General features: G+C 41.2%; 1 protein-coding gene across 1 annotated transcript; it reads right to left on the reverse strand.

The window, feature by feature from the left end:
• Nucleotides 1–30: 30 nt before the first annotated feature.
• cyp51 (cytochrome P450, family 51) lies at nt 31–19,338 on the reverse strand. Its single transcript, XM_079828315.1, has 10 exons — nt 19,048–19,338; nt 14,537–14,635; nt 14,256–14,432; nt 10,137–10,263; nt 9,895–10,069; nt 9,313–9,432; nt 6,714–6,909; nt 5,390–5,485; nt 5,131–5,299; nt 31–1,121 (listed from the first exon to the last, which is right to left on the reverse strand). The coding sequence occupies exons 1-10, from the start codon at nt 19,192–19,194 to the stop codon at nt 931–933; spliced, it is 1,497 nt and encodes a 498-aa protein (XP_079684441.1). The 5' UTR covers nt 19,195–19,338; the 3' UTR covers nt 31–930.
• Nucleotides 19,339–19,989: the final 651 nt, after the last annotated feature.

Genomic DNA, 19,989 nt, shown 5'->3' on the forward strand with positions numbered 1-19,989 from the left:
ATGAAGAACACACCCGGACAACATCTTCTTAATTGATCATTTTAATGTGAAAAGCTTTTCATACAGCACAGGTTTTTGTTTTCTGCAAAAACAAACAAATGTTATATCGTATAAAAATATGTTCATGCTTTGTTGGGAGGATGATGGTAGCAGAAGATTAACGGAATTATAAAAAGACTAGAGGTCATTCTAGGCACTGCAGGGCACTCTGGGTAAAATAAACACTGCCTTTTAACCCTTAAATGCACGAGTGTTTCGCCAATCATTCTTACGTATTGGGTTCTTTAGCGACCCAGATCTCTACCTGTAACAATTACAGAAGAATAAAATATATTTTGTTAACTTCTGTAGTTTGGAAGGGTTCAGTTTGAGCAGATGTTTTACACCATCATCAGTACTCATTTCCCAGTACATTCAGCATCTATCAGACATATTCTCATTTTCAACATCTTCAAAATCAATATTTCTTCATCAGATCCACCATCAGTGACACTAATATTTGATCTGAAATAGTTTTCTGCCTGCGGTGACTATGAGTGAACCGTCACGTCCTCAGTGTGTATCAGACATCGCCACCTTGTGGAACAAAGGTCAATTGCACTTATTCAGTCATTAAAGATTCAATTATTGTTGTGCAGAAAAAAATATACATACACTCTTACACACCTCGGGTCGTTACAATTTTTACAAAAAATGTACAGAAAAACAGGCCTTCTTTTATAGTTGTATTATTATTTTCTTGTTATGTTGTTTATAATGAATTGATTGAGGAACACTAAGAAGGTTGATGTCTGTAGTGAATGACGTCCCGGGGCACTAAAGACTCGAGGTATGCATTTAAGAGTTAAATAACACACACACAATGTTGTAAAATGGTGTTTTGTAGAGGCCACTCCCCCCGGATTGGCTGCTGAGGTCGCAGTCCCGCCCTCACTGCGCTGTGTGTGTGTTCCTCCGTGTGTATCTGATGATGGGGTTGTGCGGCGTGTGGATCATGGTTGTGTAGTTCACAGCAGGAAAGTGTCCGTCCACCAGCTCAAAGTCGTACAGTCTCAGCATCGTCGACCAGATTGTTTTAATCTGCACGTAGGCGAAATTTTCTCCAATACAACGGTGGCGACCTGTGAGAGATCAAGCATTATGTCAACTATTCAACCATCGTTCTGATACACAGTTTCTTTAAAGGTGCAGTGTGTAATATTTATGAGGGTCTATTGACAGAAATGCAATATAATATACATAACTATGTTTTCCGTCCTTACATAATGAGCTGTTATGTGTTTATTACCTCAGAATGAGGCGTTTCTATCCACACACACCGCGGGTTCCTTACAGTGAAGCTGCCATTTTGTGCTGGCATGTTTCTACGGTAGCCCTAAAGGGACAAACTTCACTTCAGAGCGCTAGCTACTCTCTCCTCTCTCAGACAACATCTTTGTCCTGTGTGGGCCACCGTAGCTTCTCTATGTGCTTTGAAAGGGAGGGTGAGCGGATGCAATTCACAACCTCACCACTAGATGTCGCTAAACTTACACACTGCACCTTTAAATAATGACAAAGACCCATTCACATCAATCCTCACCAGTTATCAGAGCTGTGACTGGATGCCTTAACTAGGGTTTATAGAATGATACAAGTTATTTTATTTAATATTAAGCTTTGTCATGTGAAGTAAATCGGTCAGTCCGAGTAAAAAAGTAGCTTGTCCCGGAACAAATAGGATTTTTTGTGGTGTAAATATAATTGATCAATAAGTTCAATTAGAATAAGAAGACACTATAGGGGTGTTGACAATCAAATAAAAAAATGTACACTGAAAAATTAATGTTATGAGATTGTTTTAAATATTTTTTTTGAATATACAAATGTGACCCTGAACCGCAAAACCAGTCATAAGGGTCAATTTTTTTCAGTATTTGACTTTTAAACATGTAACTAAACGCCAGCCAAATGATGAGTGAGTCATTCGTTCAAAAGATTCGTTCAAATGACTGATTCGTTCAGGAATGAGGCAGTTGTTTATGAACGAGTCATTGAATCTTTGACTCAACTGATTCGTTCGAAACACTGAATCATTCAGTAATGAAACGCGTTCTGTGAGACTCGCTGTGATTCCGATAAGATCTTTGTTTGGAACTATTTTCGCTGCTGAAACAGAACAAAAACAGTCAATATTGCATCTAAAATGTAACGAGTTATTGATGTTTTAATTAAAAGTCTCTTTCACTTACCCCTTCAAAAGATCCACTTGTCCCAGACAAGCGTTAAAGGATTAGTTCACTTTCAAATAAACTTTTGCTTTTAAGTTACTCACCCCCTTGTCATCCAAGATATCCATGTCTTTCTGTCTTCAGTCGAAAAGAATGAAGATTTTTGATGAAAAGATTTCAGGATATTCTCCATAAAATGGAAGTCAATAGACTCCAAACGGTTCAAGGTCCAAATGAGAGGTTCAGTACAGCTTCAGAAGGGCTTTAAACCACATCAAACGCTACCAGACCATCAATAAGGGTCTTATCTAGCCAAACCATCGGTCTTTTTTTTTAAATACATAAAGTTTAAGTTTAATAAGCACAAATGCTCGCCTTGCTCTGTTCAGTGATGCGCGCTCGTGACGTCATGTCATCGTTTGGCTAGATAAGACCCTTATTGATGGTCTGGAACCGTTTGATGTGGTTTAAAGTCCTTTTGAAGCTGTACTGAACTTCTCATTTGGACCTTGAACCGTTTGGGGTCTATTGACTTCCATTATATGGAGAATATCCTGAAATCTTTTCATCAAAAATCTTCATTTCTTTTCGACTTTTTCTCATTTAGGGTCATGAACATGCATGCAAAGTTTCAACACGCTGATGTGTTTTGACATATACACACACATTTACTGTTACACTCGTGATGTTCACGGGTCAATTTGTATCATATTTTAATGTTGTAAGGCAATTGTAGAGACGCAAAATAACATTTCTTGGTTATATTTTGTTATTTTAGTTTTTTACTAACCTATGAAGCTTTAAAAAAATAGCTTTTCCCCATTTTTTCAATACAGAAATATTTGTTTGTATGCCACAAATGGTAAAAATGAGCTATAATTAATTTTTTCAATCTATCTGAAATACTATCTAACCTACATTGTTTTTCTTGAAATTGTGTGACCTTTTCTCATTTAGGGTCATTAACATGCTTGCAAAGTTTCAACATGCTGATGCGTTGTGAAATGTGCTTATCAAAATGTTATACACTCTTGCTGTTTGTGGGTCAATTTGCCCCATATAGGACAGCTGTTCAAAAGCAACTGTACAGACACAAAATACAAAACACTTTGTTTTATGTCAGAGCTCTTCAACTATTAACAACTTCATGAAGCAGTGTTTTGACATCGGCCATCACTGTATAAGATGTAAAAGTAAAGTTTAAAACAAGTTATAGAAGTTTATGAACATGAAAATATATAACATATATATTTTTATATTTTATATAAAATATACATTTTACAAAACATGTTCAATTCTAAAACCTCAAGAAAATCAAAGCTAAATATCTGAACAAATTCTGTATCAAATTTTAGGTTGATATCTCCAAAAAAAACAAAAAAAAACTTTGTGTGCAGTACCAACGTTTTCCACTAGATGACATGTAGACTTTCTGATTTCCATATATGGTTTGAGTGATCTGAACGTTATATTTTCATACTTTTCAAAATATCTATGAATTAGACATCCTATTGAGAAGTAGTTTGGGCAGTAATGTTAATATTTGATTTGAATTCAATCTCTAAAATGCATATTAAAAAAAACATATGGAAAGAGTCAAAACGTGCGTTATAGTTTGGCACCGCATCACAAATGACGAATCTATCGCTATTTATCCGTCATCTCTTTTGAAAATCAGTCACCAGATATGAAAACTAGAGTCTGAAAGCTTTAAAATGCTATATAGTTACTTTAGGAGACTAAGATATTTGTTCTAAATGTATAAAGGCAAGTGTCCTAAGGGCCAATCTTAAAAATAAAAATGGTTAAAAGCATTTTTATAAATCGTAAATTCAGATATTTATTCTTTGTAATGTGTGAAAAGTATTGATATTAAAAGTGAATTGTTTGTACCTGATTGTATGTGTTTTTTCATAGTGTGATTTTTGGGGAATTGTATTGAATCCAATTATGGTCAATTTGAGCCGGACCATAAGGAGTGTGAGCAGAAATCCAGCAGAGCACGCGGGTTAAAGAAAGGCTTTCTACATAATAAAACTTAATGAAGTGGTCAAAATCATTTCTGACCCACTCGCATCTTTGCACTTTTTATAATCAGATGAAATGTAAAAATAACATTATATTATTTAAACATAAATATGAAACACAATATATTGTTTAATGGCTACAACAAGTCCAGTAGGCTATAGCACAGATAGATGTCATGTTTTACTGGTGAGGGTTCATGAGTGGAGCGCTGGCATCAGGGTTGCCAGGTTTTCACAACAAACCCAGCCCAATTGCTACTCAAAACTAGCCCAATCGCGTTTCTGGGGAGGTTCTCCAGTAAAATCGCGATTGGGGGGGTAAAATATGTCTTTTTGTCAGGGTTGCCCGCTAAAATTCGCATTCCCGAGGCTAAATATCACATCATTGGGGTCGCTTCAACGTGTTGCAGTAGCCCAATTCTATGGGAAAACCGCAGACTTGGCAACACTGGCATTTATTAAAAAATGGCCGGGTTTAAATCGGGCTCGGGCTCATAATTACAGTTAATGTATCGGGCCAGGCTCGGGTAAGGTCAGTCTTTTACTTTAACGTCACTACATTTGAAAGACAAATATCGTACTTTTAACTCCACTACATTTCTATCAAGGTCCTTGAAGTCAAAAGACGTTTCTGTAGCAACTTGTTTTTTTGCAGACAGCCTATATATGTAATCACTTTTGTAGGGTCATATGAAGTTTACCAACATTTTTTGAACACTGATCAGTTTATTGCAAAATGGAAGAAGACGGTGCACGAGGGTTAACGTCAAGCGCTGGTTTAGGTTGTGTAGACACCACGGTTTTAGAGCACCATTGAAATTTCCTTTTTATCAAACCTCAACACTCCTGTTTTGATTTCTCGAGGTCTGAACGTCGCATTGACGCAAACTCACCTGCTCCGAATGGGATGTAAGCGAACTTCTCTCCGGCCGCTGGGTTGTCGTGGAGGTAGCGGTCGGGGTTAAACTCCAGACGCTCGTCCCAGGTGTCCAGGAGACGGTGGTTGACTGTGGGAGACACACACACCTGGTGTCCCGGCGGGATGATGAATTCACCCACTTTCTGTAGAGGAAGCAGAGAGAGGCGGGTCAGGCTGAAGCTCTTCATGGCTTCAGCACCAGTGCCGCAGCCGGTTTGGGTCCGGGCTCGTACCTGAGGCGTCTTGGCCATCCTCATCATGGTCATTATCGGCGGCCGCAGCCTCAGCGTCTCCTTCAGACAGCGGTCCAGCAAACTCAAGTCTTTCAGCTGCGCCACAGACCAAAACAGCTCTTTAGCATCGGACTCAGTTCATTCAAAAATACCGTAATAAGGAAATGCATGCACACTGCACTGCTACTGTAATACACCAATAATATGAGCCTGTTTTTAAATTCTCAATTAAAAAGACAAATAGTTTTCCGGAGTTCACCATCGGCTGGTAGTGAAACAATTGAAGTCTTTATGAGGGAGTCAAAGTGCACATTTTCATTACGCAAATTTGTCTTTACTATAAGCGAGTCTCTAACTTAACTAAACGGAGTAAATACACCTATCAGGCATAACATTATGACCACTCAGGGTCATGGGCGGCCGAGGCTCATTGATGCCCGTGCGATCAAACAGACGAGCTACTGGAGCTCAAACTGCTGCAGAAGTTAATGCTGGTTCTGATTGAAAGGGCTCAGAATACACAGAGCATCTCAGTTTGTTGTGTATGGGGCGGCTCAGCCGCTGACCAGTGCCCATGCTGACCCCTGACCCCGCCCAAAGCACCAACAGTGGCCCGTGAGCATCAGAACTGGACCTCAGAGCAATGGAAGAAGGTCTGGTCTGATGATCACATGTTCTTCTACATCAGTGGATGGCCGGGTGTGTGTGTGTCTCTTACCTGGGGAACTCATGGCACCAGGTGCATTATGGGAAGAAGGCGTGGCGGCGGAGGCAGTGATGCTTTGGGCAATGTTCTGCTGGGAAACCTTAGGTCCTCCATCATGTGGATGTGACTTTGACACGTCCCACCTACCTCAGCATTGTTGAGCCCATGTCCAGCCTCTCATGGAGACGGTATTCCCTGTGTGTGTGTGTGTGTGTGTGTGTGGCTCTTTCAGCAGATAATGCGCCGCCACAAAGCACAAACGCTTCAGGAATGGGTTGAGGTGTTGACTCGACCTCCAAATTCCCCAGATCTCAATCCAGTCGAGCATCTGTGGGATGAGCTGAACACACAAGTCACATCCATGGAGGCCCCGCCTCACAACTTACAGGAATTAAAGGATCTGCTGCTAACATCTTGGTGCCAGATACCACAGCACACCTTCAGGGGTCTAGTGGAGTCCATGCCTCGACTGGGGTCATAATGTTATGCCTGATTGATGTACTGTACTAGATTTTGACACGATTAGTGTCTGTTTGCATAATGTTGGTGTGTCTTTTTCTCGATGACTGTTGCAGAGAACGGCCTGCTGGTCTGATCACATGACTGAGCGCGGATCACCTGGTCGTAGTGGAGCGGAGGAAGCTCTTCTCCGCAGACGGTCCTCTGCTCGCTGTAGCAGCGCTCCTGCAGAGATCGGTCGCGCGCCAGGAAGAAGCCCATCCACGCGCTGGTGGTGGAGGACGTGTGCTGACCCGCCAACAACAGGCCAATCAGCATCCCCGCGATCTCATCGTCACTCAGAGGACGGCCGTCTCTACAGGGCAGAGGTCAAACAGTCACTTCCTTCTCCACACTTCTAACCTTGTAATCAGGGCTCTGAACCGGTTCAAGGAACGAAAACGAAAACCGGAAACGAGCGAAAATTTAAGAAGAACAAAAACTAAATCAAAATCAATTTGAATCGTTCTGAACAGAAACGTTAATTTGAAATGAGCATTAACCGGTTAATAACGTTATTTTATCGTTCTCTTTAATATTGTAATCTGGCAGTGGCCAATCATGAATAGAGTAGTTCAGCATGTGATGTGACGGATCAAGCATGAGTGAAATGTCATCTGTGAATCTACCGTCAGTATGAGCGCATTTTCACGCCTCAAGCACATTTCTCTCCCCGCTGAGCTCATCAATGAAAGCGCAGGTATTGGAGGACATTCTTTTCATATGTTTAAATAAGCAGTGCAGACTTTAAGCTCTAATAGTCTGATTTAGGCTAGTTTGTGGATTTCGTTTAAGCCTGTCCAAGTAACGTTAGGCTATAGCATCTATCAAACATTTGTCCTATAGTCTTTCAGATCGCCAATACAGCTCAATGTTTTCTATATAGACGGCTGATGCTTCGTATTAAATGGTGTTATATTGCATTAAATGATCAAGCTTTATTAGCTGACTGAGTTTGATTATGGGATGCAGTGTTGCGCAGTGTTTACTTTGAAATTACCAACATTAAAAGAGCAATGGTTATCCAGTTTATTTATTCTTTATTCATGCAATTTTTAAAACAAGTCGTGTAGAAAATAAAGTTATGTACAAAGAATGTTCTCACTCTTCTGAAAAGAATAGGCATATAGAGCCACTTTACGCTCCATTAAAACAGCTCAATATTTGTCCCGCTGTTTATGCTTTGTAATTAATGCATGTATTTCTGTTGTGGTTTTAAAAATGTTATGAAATAAATATTCAAGTTTAATTATCATGCGTTATATTATTATTGAGTGAAAATAAGTCTTTATTTATACATATTTGTTTAAAGTATAGGCTAAATTAAAATAACGTTATTAACCGGTATTTTTTCAAATCACACCATTTTTGGAACAGTAATGTTTATTGAGGAACGCAAAAATGGAAACGTTAAAATATCGATTCTGCTCGGAGTGAACCCATTGATATTTTTTTCCGTTTTTAAGCCCCGGTTGTGATCATTTGCTTGTGTTCTCAGATCCACCACAGGATGGCAGTGTGTCATAAACTGATAAACTGATAACTTTATAAAAAACTGATTATATTAATCTTTCTTATTATATATTTAAAATTATTGTAGTATTATATACATTTATAATTTAATAATTTGTACAATTATTATTTTTTAACATTTAATTATACATTTGTATATTGCAGTACATTATTTGTATATAATATAAAGACAGATAGACAGACAGATAGACAGACAGACAGACAGACAGACTAGACAGACAGACAGACAGACAGATAGACAGACTAGATAGACAGACTAGATAGACAGACAGACAGACAGATAGATAGAACAGATAGACAGACAGACAGATAGACAGACTAGATAGACAGACAGACAGACAGATAGACAGACTAGACAGACAGATAGACAGACTAGACAGACAGACAGACAGACAGATAGATAGATAGATAGATAGACAGACTAGACAGACAGACAGACAGACAGACAGACAGACAGATAGATAGATAGATAGATAGACAGACTAGACAGACAGACAGACAGACAGATAGACAGACTAGACAGACAGACAGACAGACAGACAGACAGATAGATAGATAGATAGACAGACTAGACAGACAGACAGACAGACAGACAGACAGACTAGACAGACAGACAGACAGACAGACAGACAGACAGACAGATAGATAGACAGACTAGACAGACAGATAGACAGACTAGACAGACAGACAGACAGACAGACAGACAGACAGACTAGACAGACAGACAGACAGACAGACAGACAGACAGACAGATAGACAGACTAGACAGACAGACAGACAGACAGACAGACAGACAGACAGACAGACAGACAGATAGACAGACTAGACAGACAGACAGACAGACAGACTAGACAGACAGACAGACAGACAGACAGACAGACAGATAGAACAGATAGACAGACAGACAGATAGATAGAACAGATAGACAGACAGACAGACAGACAGATAGACAGACTAGATAGACAGACAGACAGACAGATAGACAGACTAGACAGACAGATAGACAGACTAGACAGACAGACAGACAGACAGACAGACAGATAGACAGATAGACAGACAGACAGATAGATAGACAGACAGACAGACAGACAGGTTTAAATGATCCAGTTTTGTGCACACACACACACACACACACACACACACTCAGTCAGTGATCTCTCAGTGTGTGTGTGTGTGTGTGACATACTTGTACGTGGCGTCCATGAGTGTCTGCAGGATGTCGTTGTTTCTCTCTTTGGCTTCTCTCCTCTTCCTGATGACGTTGTAGAAGATTTTCTTGATCTCCAGGTGAGCCCGATCCCTCCGCCTGAAACCCAGAGCAGAGACTCAGCGCTGCGACCCGAAGCTCTTCTGTGTGTGTGTGTGTGTGTGAGAGTGTGTGTGTGTGTGTGTGTGTGTGTGAGTGTGTGTGTGTGTGTGTGAGTGTGTGAGCACCTGAAGCTGGGCAGGGGCAGCCACCCGGGCAGCAGCCAGGCCTCGTGTGTGTGTGTGTGTGTGTGTGTGTGTGTGTGTGTGTGTGTGTGTGTGTGTGTGTGTGTGTGTGTGTGTGTGTGAGTGAGTGAGTGTGTGTGTGAGCACCTGAAGCTGGGCAGGGGCAGCCACCCGGGCAGCAGCCAGGCCTCGTGTGTGTGTGTGTGTGTGTGTGTGTGTGTGTGTGTGTGTGTGTGTGTGTGTGTGTGTGTGTGTGTGAGTGAGTGAGTGAGTGTGTGTGTGTGTGTGTGTGTGTGTGTGTGTGTGTGAGTGAGTGAGTGAGTGTGTGTGTGAGCACCTGAAGCTGGGCAGGGGCAGCCACCCGGGCAGCAGCCAGGCCTCGTGTGTGAAGCCTCCGTCCAGATCTGCGTAGAGCTGAGCCACCCTCTCGTCCAGCAGGGCCCGGATCTCTGCGCCGTGGAGGCAGCGGCTGGCCGTCAGGATGATGAGCTCCGACAGCGCCTCGAACAGATCTGAGGACAGAGCACAAGCTTTATTCCCCTGCGCTGCTCCTGCACTCCCCAGCCTCCCTCTGCTCACTTCTCTCTCCACTGGCTCCCCAGCGCTCGAAGTAATCCTTGGTTTCTTCTTCGATGATTTCGATGTGTTGTTTGAATTGTGCGATGTTCAGTCCGGTCTTCAGCATTTTCTTCTGCTCCAGGAATAACTGAAGAAACACACACACGTCATGAGTGAGAGATGAACAAACACACACACGTCATGAGTGAGAGATGAACAAACACACACACGTCATGAGTGAGAGATGAACAAACACACACACGTCATGAGTGAGAGATGCTAGAGAACGAGAACGGCATAATAATATTATATGCGATTGTACACACAAAGACATTGTCATCGTAGGGTCATGTCCACTGTGAGAGACATAATCTAAAAAAAAAAATCCAGAAATCACAATGATGTATGATTTTTTAACTATTTATTTGTATGATACAGCTGCAAATAAGTATTTGAACACCTGAGAAAATCAATGTTAATATTTGGTACAGTAGCCTTTGTTTGCCATTCCAGAGGTCAAACGTTTCCTGTAGTTTTTCAGCAGGTTTGCACACTAAGACTTAGTGTGCAATCCCTAAAGACTTCAGGGATTTTGGCCCACTCCTCCACACAGATCTTCTCTAGATCAGGTTTCTGGCCGGAGTTTGAGCTCCTCCACAGATTCTCTATTGGGTTTAGGTCTGGAGACTGGCTAGGCCATGCCAGAACCTTGATCTGCTTCTGACAGAGCCACTCCTTGGTTCTCCTGGCTGTGTGCTTCGGGTCATTGACCCAGCCTCGACCCATCCTCAATGCTCTAACTGAGGGAAGGAGGTTGTTCCCCAAAATCTCGCAATACATGGCCCTGGTCATCCTCTCCTTAATACAGTGCAGTCGCCCTGTCCCATGGGCAGAAAAACACCCCCACAGCATGATGCTGCCACCCCCATGCTTCACAGTAGGGATGGTGTTCTTGGGATGGTTCTCATCATTCTTCTTCCTCCAAACACGTTTAGTGGAATTATGACCAGAAAGTTCTATTTTGGTCTCATCTGACCACATGACTTTCTCCCATGACTCCTCTGGATCATCCAAATGGTCATTGGCAAACTGAAGATGGGCCTGGACATGTGCTGGTTTAAGCAGGGGAACCTTCCGTGCCATGCATGATTTCAAACCATGACCATGTCTTAGTGTATTACCAAGAGTAACCTTGGAAACGGTGGTCCCAGCTCTTTTCAGGTCATTGAGCAGCTCCTCCGTGTAGTTCTGGGCTGATTTCTCCCCTTTGTTAGGATCATTGAGACCCCACGAGGTGAGATCTTGCATGGAGCCCCAGTCCGAGGGAGATTGACAGTCATGTTTAGCTTCTTCCATTTTCTAATGATTGCTCCAACAGTGGACCTTTTTTCACCAAGCTGCTTGGCCATTTCCCCGTAGCCCTTTACAGCCTTGTGGAGGTGGACAATTTTGTCTCTAGTGTCTTTGGACAGCTCTTTGGTCTTGGCCATGTTAGTAGTTGGACTCTTACTGATTGTATGGGGTGGACAGGTGTCTTTATGCAGCTAACGACCTCAAACAGGGGCATCTAATTTAGGATAATAAATGGAGTGGAGGTGGACATTTTGAAGGCAGACTAACAGGTCTTTGAGGCTCAGAATTCTAGCTGATAGACAGCTGTTCAAATACTTATTTGCAGCTGTATCATACAAATAAATAGTTAAATCATATAATGTGATTTCTGGATTATTTTATTATTATTATTTTTTAGATTATGTCTCTCACAGTGGACATCCACCTACGATGTAAATTTCAGACCCCTCCATGATTTCCAAGTGGGAGAACTTGCAAAATAGCAGGTGTTCAAATACTTATTTTCCTCACTGTATAGAACAGACAGACAGACAGATAGATATTATATGCGATTGTACACACAGAGAGCAATTTCTAGCTGATGAACTAAATATATCTATTGATATTGACTATAGATTTTTTCCAGGATCTTACCAGATTAGAAATAACAAACAGACAGACAGATAGGCGGACAGATAGACAGACAGGCAGACCGACGGACAGATAGACAGGCAAACGGACAGACAGATAGATGGACAGATGATAGATAGATAGATAGATAGATAGATAGATAGATAGATAGATAGATAGATAGATAGATAGATAGATAGATAGATAGATAGATAGATAGATAGATAGATAGATAGATAGATAGATAGATAGATATAGAACAGACAGACAGATAGACAGACAGACAGATGATAGATAGACAGATATATAGAACAGATAGACAGATATATAGAACAGACAGATAGACAGACAGACAGATGATAGATAGACAGATGATGGATAGATAGATAGACAGATAGATGATAGATAGACAGATATATAGAACAGATAGATAGACAGACAGATGATAGATAAGACAGATATATAGAACAGACATACAGATAGACAGGACGGACGGACGGACGGACGGACAGACAGACAGACAGATGATAGATAGACAGATATATAGAACAGATAGATAGACAGATATATAAAACAGACAGATAGACAGACAGATGATAGATAGATAGATAGATAGATAGATAGATAGATAGATAGATAGATAGATAGATAGATAGATAGATAGATAGATAGATAGATAGATAGATAGATAGATAGATAGATAGATAGAACAGATATACAGATAGACCGGACGGACGGACAGACAGATGATAGATAGATAGATAGATAGATAGATAGATAGATAGATAGATAGATAGATAGATAGATAGATAGATAGATAGATAGATAGATAGATAGATAGATAGATAGATAGATAGATAGATAGACAGACAGATAGACGGACAGACAGACAGATAGATAGAACAGATAGATAGACAGACAGACAGACAGACAGACAGATAGACGGACGGACAGACAGATAGATAGACAGACAGACAGATAGATAGACAGACAGAAATACATCTTACGGGATTGGGAATGACAGATAGAACAGACAGACAGAACAGACAGACAGACAGACAGACAGACAGACAGACAGACAGACAGACAGAACAGACAGATGTCTTACCGGATTGGGAATGACAGATAGAACAGACAGACAGACAGACAGACAGAACAGACAGACAGACAGACAGAACAGACAGACAGACAGACAGACAGACAGACAGACAGACAGAACAGACAGATGTCTTACCGGATTGGGAATGACAGATAGAACAGACAGACAGACAGACAGACAGAACAGACAGACAGACAGACAGACAGACAGAACAGACAGACAGACAGACAGACAGAACAGACAGACAGACAGAACAGACAGACGTCTTACCGGATTGGGAATGACAGATAGAACAGACAGACAGACAGACAGACAGAACAGACAGACAGACAGACAGACAGACAGAACAGACAGACAGACAGACAGACAGAACAGACAGACAGACGTCTTACCGGATTGGGAATGACAGATAGAACAGACAGACAGACAGACAGAACAGACAGACAGACAGAACAGACAGACAGACAGACAGACAGACAGACAGACAGATAGATAGATAGATAGACAGACAGAACAGACAGACAGACGTCTTACCGGATTGGGAATGACAGATAGAACAGACAGACAGACAGACAGAACAGACAGAACAGACAGACAGACAGACAGACAGACAGACAGACAGACAGAACAGACAGACAGAACAGACAGACAGACAGACAGACAGACAGACAGACAGACAGACGTCTTACCGGATTGGGAATGACAGATAGAACAGACAGACAGACAGAACAGACAGACAGACAGAACAGACAGACAGACAGACAGACAGAACAGACAGACAGACAGACAGACCAGACAGACCAGACAGAACAGACAGAACAGACAGACAGACAGACAGAACAGACAGACAGAACAGACAGACAGACAGACAGAACAGACAGACAGAACAGACAGACAGACAGACAGACAGACAGACGTCTTACCGGATTGGGAATGACAGATAGAACAGACAGACAGACAGACAGACAGAACAGACAGACAGACAGACAGAACAGACAGACAGACAGACAGAACAGACAGACAGACAGACAGAACAGACAAACAGACAGACAGACAGACAGAACAGACAGACGTCTTACCGGATTGGGAATGTCGTATGCGACGCCCTTGCCGAACACAGGTGTGGTGAGGCGCGCGTACACGTCCTCTGCGTTCAGATCTTCGTTCCTGCTGTTGAACATGAGCGCGGCCGCGTCGCTGCCCAGCAGATACGTGAAGGTCTTCCCCACCATGGTGAAGCTGACCACTGGCCCATACTGGGAACACCACACACACACACACACACACACACACACACACACACACATGAGGTCAGAGAGCCGGACCCAAACCCCAAACCCCAAACCTGACCCGACCTCACCTTCTCATACGCCTGCTCCAGGAACTCTATGGGACTCTTCCCGAACGCCACAGCGTGACCCAGGAACGGAATACTGGACGGGATATGAGGCGGGAGTTTCTGAGGAACACAGAGAAACACTTAATCACACTCATACACACACCTGTACATAGTTACACACACACACTCACCTAAAGGGTTATTAGGAACACACACTAATACTGTGTTTGACCCCCTTTCGCCTTCAGAACTGCCTTAATTCTACGTGGCATTGACTCAACAAGGAGCTGAAAGCATTCTTTAGAAATGTTGGCCCATATTGATAGGAGAGCATCTGCAGTTGATGGAGATTTGTGGGATGCACATCCAGGGCACGAAGCTCCCGTTCCACCACATCCCAAAGATGCTCTATTGGGTTGAGATCTGGGGCCTCATTTATAAAACTTTGCGTAGGATTTGCGTCAGAAGTGGCGTACGGATGAAACATAGGACGTGCGTACGCACAGAAATATTCGGATTTATAAAACCGTGCGCACGCACATCCTACGCAGTTTTCCCTTAATAAATCACAATCAATTCTAAATGTAGCGCAGCTTTTGCGGCTTCATGTCACGCCCATAGTTGCCCATAAATAGTCCGTGAAACGCCCACAAGTTAATATTCATCGATTGCGAAATCATGGAAAACACAGAGAGGAAATCAAAAAAACGTAATTTCACTCAATGTGAGGTAGAAATTATCGTTGGCGAGGTGGAAAAGAGGAGAAAAATATTTTTTGGAGGGCACAGTGTGGGCATTACTAATGCCAAAAAGGCACTTTGCAGACGCCGTAAATGCTGTAGCCTCACAACCTCGGACCGTGGCCGAAAAAAAAAGAAATGGTCGGACATCAAAGTCGAGGCAATAAAGCGTCTAGCGCTCCATCAGAGTGTGTCTGCCACGGGTGGAGGAGACGGGACACCGGAGCTGAGCCTCTTGATGAGAGACTGGCGGCAATTATTGGGGAATCCCTATTAATCCCTATCCCTATTATCTACGTGGAAATGGGAAATAGTTCAGTGCAAATGTAATTTCTTGCAGCTTTCTGAATGGTTGAGGCATACGTCAGTTATTTTATCGAAAATAAAACAAACTAAAGGCATTTGCATGAATACCATGATTCCGTAGCTGATGAAGGAACTTTTACTATGAAAACAACTTTCCCCAGTGGACCATTAATACATCTATCTATCTATTTATCTATATATCTCCCTGATTATCTATCTCTCTGTCTATCTAATTGCATCTATATCTGCTCCGCCAGACGGACACATTGACGAGAATATCAGTTTTGTACATTATTTCGTTCTGTTTACCATATTAGGCCTATATATGAGGATGAATTGCATAACATGCCAATATTGTTGCAGAACATATTTCAGTTTTTTTTTTTTTTTGCATTTCTGTTGTAATTTTCGTTTGATTTTGTTTGTTCTACACTGCAGATCGATCAAACGGGTGTTCGTGTAGGCTGTTAATTGTAATACTTGTTTTGTGAAGTCTTCATGTTATTTATGAGAGGCAGTATTGCCATTTCTTTTACACAACGGTCTACAGTTTCACACACTTTCACGTGTTTCTTCCATCTGCCGACGGTCTCCATTTCTCATTTCATCCGTTTTTGTGCGTCCGCCTGGGTCAGAGCTTGCGTGAAGGACCGCACATTTTCCCGTCAAGTTTGCTTTTTATAAATACCAATTATTGCGTAGAGAGCGGCGTACGCCTTCTTTTGTGCGTACACAACGTTTATAAATGAGGCCCCTGGTGACTGTGGCGGCCATTTTAGTCCAGTGAACTCATTGTCATGTTCAAGAAACCAGTTTGAAATGATTGGAGCTTTGTGACGGTGCATTATCCTGCTGGAAGTAGCCATCAGAGGATGGGGACATGGTGCTCATAAAGGGATGGACATGGGCAGAAACAATGCTCAGGTAGGCCGTGGCATTTAAACCATGCCCAATTGGCACTAAGGGGCCTAAAGTGTGCCAAGAAAACATCCCCCACACCATTACACCACCACCACCAGCCTGCACAGTGGGAACAAGGCATGATGGATCCATGTTCTCATTCTGTTTACGCCAAATTCTGACTCTACCATCTGAATGTCTCAACAGAAATCCAGACTCATCAGACCAGGCAACATTTTTCCAGTTTTCAACTGTCCAATTTTGGTGAGCTGGTGCAAATTGTCGCCTCTTTTTCCTCTTTGTAGTGGAGATGAGTGGTACCCGGTGGGGTCTTCTGCTGTTGTAGCCCATCCGCCTCAAGGTTGTGTGTGTTGTGGCTTCACAAATGCTTTGCTGCAGACCTCGGTTGTAACGAGTGGTTATTTCAGTCAAAGTGTCTCTTCTATCAGCTTGAATCAGTCGGCCCATGACCTCTGACCTCTAGCATCAACAAGGCATTTTCTCCCACAGGACTGCCGCAGACTGGATGCTTTTCCCTTTTCACACCATTCTTTGTAAACCCTAGAAATGGTTGTGCGTGAAAATCCCAGTAACTGAGCAGATTGTGAAATACTCAGACCGGCCCGTCTGGCACCAACAACCATGCCACGCTCAAAATGTCTTAAATCTCCTTTCTTTCCCATTCCGACATTCAGTGTGGAGTTCAGGAGATTGTCTTGACCAGGACCACACCCCTAAATGCATTGAAGACACTGCCATGTGATTGGTTGATTAGATAATTACATTAATGAGAAATTGAACAGGTGTTCCTAATAATCCTTTAGGTGAGTGTAGATCTGACACACGGACGGATAGAACGATGGAGAGAGACGGAAGGATAGATAGATGAAGGGATAGATGGACAGAAGGATGGAGGGATAGATAGATTGATGCAAGCATAGATAGATAGAATAATGGAGAGATAGATTGATTGATAGAATGATGAAGGGATAGATGGATAGAACGATGGAAGGATAGATAGATAGAATAATGGAGAGATAGATAGATTGATTGATTGAATGATGAAAGGATAAATGGATAGAACAAGGGAAGGATAAATAGATAGAATAATGGAGAGATAGATTGATTGATTGATTGATAGATAGACTGATGAAGGGATAGATGGATAGAACAATGGAAGGATAGATAGATAGAATAATGGAGAGATAGGTTGATTAATAGAATGATGAAGGGATAGATGGATAGAACAATGGAAGGATAGATAGATAGAATAATGGAGAGATAGGTTGATTAATAGAATGATGAAGGGATAGATGGATAGAACAATGAAAGGATAGATAGATAGAATAATGGAGAGATAGATTGATAGAATGATGAAGGGATAGATAGATAGACAGACAGACAGACAGATAGATAGATAGATAGATGGACAGAACGATAGATGGACAGAACGATAGATGGACAGAACGATAGAACGATAGATAGATAGATAGATAGATAGATAGATAGATAGATAGAACGATAGATAGATAGAAGGATAGATAGAACGATAGATAGAACGATAGATAGATAGATAGAACGATAGATAGATAGAACGATAGATAGAAGGATAGATAGATAGAACGATAGATAGAAGGATAGATAGAAGGATAGATAGATAGATAGATAGATAGATAGATAGATAGATAGATAGATAGATAGATAGATAGATAGATAGATAGATAGATAGATAGATAGATAGATAGATAGATAGATAGAACGATAGATAGATAGATAGATAGATAGATAGATAGATAGATAGATAGATAGATGGATAGATAGAACGATAGATAGATAGAAGGATAGATAGAAGGATAGATAGAAGGATAGATAGAAGGATAGATAGATAGATAGATAGATAGATAGATAGATAGATAGATAGATAGATAGATAGATAGAACGATAGAACGATAGAACGATAGAACGATACGATAGATAGAACGATAGAACGATAGAACGATAGAACGATAGATAGATAGATAGATAGATAGAACGATAGAACGATAGAACGATAGATAGATAGATAGATAGATAGATAGATAGATAGATAGATAGAACGATACGATAGATAGAACGATAGATAGATAGATAGATAGATAGATAGATAGATAGATAGATAGATAGATAGATAGATAGATAGATAGATAGATAGAACGATAGATCGATAGATAGATAGATAGATAGATAGATAGATAGATAGATAGATAGATAGATAGATAGATAGATAGAACGATAGATAGATAGATAGATAGATAGATAGATAGATAGATAGATAGATAGATAGATAGATAGATAGATAGATAGATAGAACGATAGATAGAACGATAGATAGACAGACAGACAGACAGACAGACAGACAGACAGACAGACAGACAGACAGACAGACAGACAGACAGATAGATAGATAGATAGATAGATAGATAGATAGATAGATAGATAGATAGATAGATAGATAGATAGATAGATAGATAGATAGATAGATAGATAGATAGATAGCATCTGTGCAGACCTGACTGCAGGTTATAACGCGTTATAATGCGCACTCACCTCATCTCCCGCGCGCTTCTGTCTGAAGACTTTACTCAGGTACGCCAGAGTGAGCGTGAGCACAGATGCGGCCAGGAGCAGTGACGTCAGACTCATCTTCTCCACGGTCTTCTCGATCAGCTGACTGCTCACCTCCAGGATCGTCATCACTGCCGCTATTCAACAGGTGAGCTGAGCGAGAGACTTCAGCAGGTGAGGATCAGACCGCGCGCTGGGCTGCACTGGCATCTCCTCATACACTTCAACACCTGCCCGTCTCCGTCTTCACAAGGTTCCGCCCCCGCCTGATGTGAGCAGGCCGCTCATTGGTCGCCTGGGTGTGTCCATCAAGTAAGTCCATGCTCCGCGGCCGCCATCTCGCACGCTGATTGGCGGATGCCTCCTGAACTGATGTCTGCTTATATGACGTCACCCGCGCCGCCGTTGGTCCAGTTTTTCCTCACGTACACCTTTATTATTTGGAAAGTGCGTTGTATATAACATTTCAAAATCCAATGTGTTTAAATGTCAATTATGAGAAAATTTTAAATTTGGAAGCATCGCAAATATGTCCCCGAAAAATGTTTATACCGTTAACTTATTTAAAAAAGTATGCAATTCATAAATTGAGTAATTTATAATGAATACAACTCGATATAACTTTAATTTAGGCCGCCATTACTGTATAACTAATGTATCAGTTTATTTATTGTATAATTGTTGAATAATCTGAATCTCACACTATAACTTTAAATTTAAATAGAACAAACATTATCTTCTATATCAACAATGTGCCACGTTATAATGTTTTAATATTTAAAATAAATGTTTTATATTTTATTTAAGCATATAAAATTATTTTTAAACCAGATTTTGTAATTGTCTTCTTTAATAAAGGTATAAAAGTTAAAATAATCATACCAAGCATTTTAGAGAACAGCTGAGTTATTCTCAGAAAGGTAT

This window comes from Gobio gobio (genome assembly GCF_949357685.1).
Source record: "Gobio gobio genome assembly, chromosome: 11".
In the NCBI taxonomy this organism is placed as follows: domain Eukaryota; kingdom Metazoa; phylum Chordata; class Actinopteri; order Cypriniformes; family Gobionidae; genus Gobio; species Gobio gobio.